At 35.6% G+C, this 5,000-nt stretch overlaps 1 protein-coding gene across 1 annotated transcript in view; it reads right to left on the bottom strand.

Annotated features, from left to right (window-relative positions):
* The window catches only part of LOC125039664 (mitochondrial import inner membrane translocase subunit Tim23-like), a 12,654-nt gene that overhangs the window by 5,270 nt on the left and 2,384 nt on the right, over positions 1-5,000 (bottom strand). The window contains exon 2 of the mRNA XM_047633849.1: positions 1,078-1,224. Within this exon, the coding sequence (XP_047489805.1) occupies positions 1,078-1,224 (147 nt within the window). The remainder of the gene's footprint in view (positions 1-1,077; positions 1,225-5,000) is intronic.

Below are 5,000 nucleotides of genomic sequence, written 5' to 3' on the forward strand. Positions count from 1 at the left end.
AAATCCTATCATGACACTTAAAAAACAATAATCATTGCCATTCTGTGGGAAAACTGTTATAGATAGCCCTGCCTCCTCATACAAACAAAAGCCGCCAGGGAAAATTTTTAAAAAATGGGGAAAATGCTGTGCCCATTTTCTATATTTTTTTGTGAAATGTCTGCCCATAGATGGCTCTGCTAGTGCTTAGCCACAAAGGAGTCAATTAGTAGACCTTGTGACTTTACGTGATTTTAATTGGCGGGAAAAACATATTTTTTACTAGTGCTATGAATATCGACAGTGTTATTTTTATTATAAACATTATAATTATTATAATATTTTTTAATATTAGTAACAGCAAAATAAGATAACGTAAAATATTTTGTAAATCAAAGAAAAGGATGAACGGGCGAGACGGGCAGTATTCCTAACTGGCTCATTGGTGACTTAGTACAAGTATAGCCATCTATGCGTAAAAACAATCAAACAAGTACTAACAGTAGGCATAGCACGTGTCTACCCGTCGTACCCGTCGGCAAGGGGTTAATATAAAATGCAAATTTTTCATGGGTTAAAGTTATAACTATGGTATGATTAAGTAAAAACTTAGTATTTCCTTTGCAGCTCCTCTTCCTCCTCCAAACCAATCTGTCATGGTTCCTTTTTGTTGTGAATGAAACACCAAGAGTGAAACAGAAAGTCTGGTAATGCTTAATATTTGTGCAAGGGGTTAATATACTGTTTCTGGTGTGTGAATGTAAGCCCATAAAATATCCAACACAAAATTTTGCCTGATGCTGAAAACCTGGACATGAATTACAGTTGAATGGATGGGTTACAGTTCTTAAGAGTTGAGTAATAAAGAAATATCTTTAACACTTTCATAACATATAAAACCCTTGTCTCAATTAAAGTTATAAAGTAAATTTTCTGTATATGGTAATCCTCTACCCCAATTATGATTGGATATGATAAACTCATTATGTACATGTGTATATCCTTGTATTTATGTGTGTGCAGGAGGAAGGGTGCACCAGTATTCTTACAAGCAAAACCATTCTTCCATAAACTTGTAAATCATTACATGCATCTTACCTCCAATCTGTGAGAAAGCTAGTTCAAAGCGTCCCCTCTTTTGTGAAGCACCTTCTAGGGCAATGAATTCTGGCTGTGTTGTCTGTAGGTATGCAGGGTCAAAGTTCAGGTATGGTGACAGCTGTGATAGTCCAGGATTTGAAGTCACTGAAAAAAAAATTACATTATAGATTGTGTAACAGAAGAAGCCACCCATATTAAATATTCCTATAATATACTGAGAATATACAACCTAAATAGTTCAAGTATGTATGTAACACACACACATGTCTTTTTAATTTCCAATCATTTTCCTTTTAAACCCCATATTGAAATGTTTTCTTTGTTTTGTTTTTTCTTATTTTTTCCCCAAACTGAACTAACAGAAATCGTCTGTATTACAAATGAACACAAATTAAACATATGGGAAATAACCTCTTGCTATCAAATTAGAGAACATATTTTTCTAGTACCTTTGATTTTCAGTTTTTGAAATAAACATTTCTGTTCTTGAAAAAAGTGCCCAAATACATTATAACCATAAAAATTAATTCACAACTGGTCAAGAAAGTATGGATATTTAGCTAGCATAACGAAATCCTTGAATTAGTTCAACTGGGCTTTTGCAATATACAAAAGAATTAAAACAAATTTCCAAGGCCTAACTTTTTCACATTGTACGTGTTGAGAGGACATATGGAGGTAAACTATATGGATGGCTTTATTTCACTCTTATAATCTGGCTGTCCTCCTAAAGTAATTGTATAACCCTGCCATAAAGTGCCCATTTCTGAAAATAATGGAATCAAACACATCACTGTCAGTTGTAGTATAGTATATAACCTGCCTCTTTCTCTTTAGCCATTTGTTTATTTGATGCACACGTGAAATGATGTGAGTACTTGCAACTGACCTCTTATCAGCAGAGTTTGGGAATAAGGGAAATCGGAGGAATAAATATATTCTTACAATATGACAATATTTTAAACTATTAGAACATACTGTATTGTTGTTTTTGCTATTTCTTTTTATCACTACTGAATTATCAGTTTTATTTTTTCTCTTCTTTTTTAAATATATTAAATCTCAACAATAGATGAGTAGCATGTTTTCCTTATAACACCTGAAATCATAAACAAGTGGACATATAATCACTTCTTGTGATATTTTCCTAAATATTATGATAAGGTTACTTAAACAGTGAGGGGCAACTAATAGTTTTCATGTAGAGCACACAAAATTGTAGTAAATTAAAAATGATTCCTTTCTACAAATATTTCTATACTTTTATAAGACCAATTTGGACAGACAAATGTTTGCCTTTAAAGAGTTTAGTTCCAAATCTATTAAATACCTTACTACTTGTTTGTATCTTTCAATGTACTTTTTTTTTATTGATTAATGGAGTTGGAGTTGGAGTCGGAGTCAAGACATTTTTACCGACTCTGACTCCAGCAGCACCAAATTCCTTCCGACTCCGACTCCACAGCCCTGGTTGGAGAAGGAGGAGAAGAATTCAGAAAATGAGATAGGGAAACAGGAAGGTGGTGAAGTATCAGGAAGAATGTCAGAAGGGGAGGGAGCTAGAGAAGGACATTGTTGCAACATAAGAGGCAAGTGAGTAGGTGGGAATGGTAAGCATAGTGAGGAAGGAAGAGGAAATGGTGGGGCACATGGAGGTGAGGATGTGGTATTTTGGGGGAGAGGAATAGGGGTAGGAGGAGAATAGATATCAGCAAATACTTTAAATGTAGAGCACATAGGAACAAGGGATTGGAGGGTGGATGAGGGGGTGGAGCATTTTCTTGGGTCATGTTTAGGTAGTTTTGGATGTTTTCAAGAGTTTCTGGAGGGGAGTTGGGTAGGGAGGTCTAAGAAATAAAGTTTTTTTTTTGTGAGGAAGAGTATTAAGGGAGGAGTGAGGTTGGGCAGGAATAGGTTTGCCAGTGAGGTCAGTCAGTAAAATAGGGAAGAAGAGTAGTGATAACAACGGAAAGGGTAGACAATGAAGACTGCAGTAGGAAATGAAGTGGAGGATGTTGGGAGAGAGGAAGGGGTATATTATGAAGGTTGAATAATGACATGGGTGGATGATTTGGAATGGGCAGAAGTGACAGCAAACACTGAGGAGGGGGTGTTAGCATCAGTTGTTGGAGCCGTAGTCAAAGGAGAGGCAGGGGTTGGGAAACCAGAGAAATCAAGTTTAGATAGGCTAGTTGATGAAGCCTTAATGCCCCTTGTATGAGTTAAAAAATCTTTATGGTGAGCCTGAAATAAATGGGGAACAGGAAGTCTATCCCTCAGGGTAAGGGGTAAGGACTAGGCAATTATCCAAGGGAATACCATGCCCATGGCTCCCACAGGCTTTTCAGGACTGATATAAAGCCAGCCTTTCATCCTTTCAGCATGGCTCTCTCACCTTAGGAAGAGGACAGAAGGGGATGAAGAAGAGAAGGAAAAAGAAAGGGGGAGAAGAAAAGACCGCGCAAAATTAGTCGAGGCGAGGGCTGAGGTCCAAGGCAGGGGTGATCACCTACATTGGGCCTTAGTCTCTGTCTCCTAACCTCCCCTCCTGCAATAACAATGAGCAAGGGATTGGGGGGGGGGGGGCATGTGACTAGTAGAGAACCAGACTAGGTCACAATTTTAATTTTTTTTATATATATATATTTTTTTTTTTTTGTATTATTATTATTTTCTTTTGATCAAAGGGTTACACTTTTAGGGTCAACTTACTCTCTGAAAGCAGAGTTCATCAATATGATGATAAGTGTTATTCTTTATATATATATATATATATATATATATATATATAAATGTATGCATGTTTGAACCTTTATATAGGCCTATATGTATTGTTTAAAAGAACTACTGTGATTGCAAACATTTCAGATTAATCAGAAGTATGACTACTATTCCCAAAAATGTTTACCCCACTATTACTGTTTTGACTTTTTTGCTCTCTTTATCACCACAAATGCTTCAGCTATCTATTTCATACAGAAAAGTATTTTATAAACTTTAGTTCCAAAATCCACAACATTATGGATATCAATTGCCTCAACAAAAAAGGGATCATTTCACGCTTTATCTTGCTGGAATATAAACGGTAGCCTATTCCTGGCAGCATAGTCCAATGGCCTGAAAATTCGCTTGACACTAGATATGTGAATCCATTTACAGTTAGTGCTCAAATTCAGCATGAGACATGTGATGAGTGAAACATGGCTGTTGATCCTGAAATCTTATGGGGCTTTCTGATACTTCCCATGGATTGTGTAAACATCACATTTTCAGATCAAAATCCAAACTACCTAATCCTTTCTTTTTTTACTTAAAAATTTTCAACTATACTTAATCAAAAATACCACAAAGAGGTACAACAATTCAGCTGCAACATGTTACCTAAAGAAAAATTTGGCAAATGCTGTAGAACCCTGCATGTGCTGATCCGAGTGATCACTGTTGGCACTCTGACAAAGGCCACGCAACCTCTTATGTGTATATATGTGAAAGAGGCTCCCCTTAAATTTAATGTGGGTTTGGATAAAACAGCCATAATGAACTTACAAAAAAAGCCCCACTTTGAAAGCCACTAACCCAATTCATAAACTCTGTTCTTTTAACTCAATACTGAATACCCTGAATGTTACAAAGGTTACCACATAAATTACTGTTGATGACAATATCCAGATTGTATGCATTTCAAGATCTTATGGAGTTGAGGAATATACCTTTATGAGAAACCAGAATGGTATGATCCATTGCAACTATCTTATGTGGGAATATTTGCAAAAGATGAAAATAAATATGATATTTAATATGTAACAATACTCCCACTTCTAATTCATTCTTCATAGATAAACAATCAAATTTTGCATTTTTTATTTACCTGATGTGAGCAGTTTTTGGAATGAGCCATTTAATTTTTTTTTTTTTTTTTT

The sequence above is a fragment of the Penaeus chinensis genome, chromosome 27 (genome assembly GCF_019202785.1).
Source record: "Penaeus chinensis breed Huanghai No. 1 chromosome 27, ASM1920278v2, whole genome shotgun sequence".
NCBI lineage: Eukaryota > Metazoa > Arthropoda > Malacostraca > Decapoda > Penaeidae > Penaeus > Penaeus chinensis.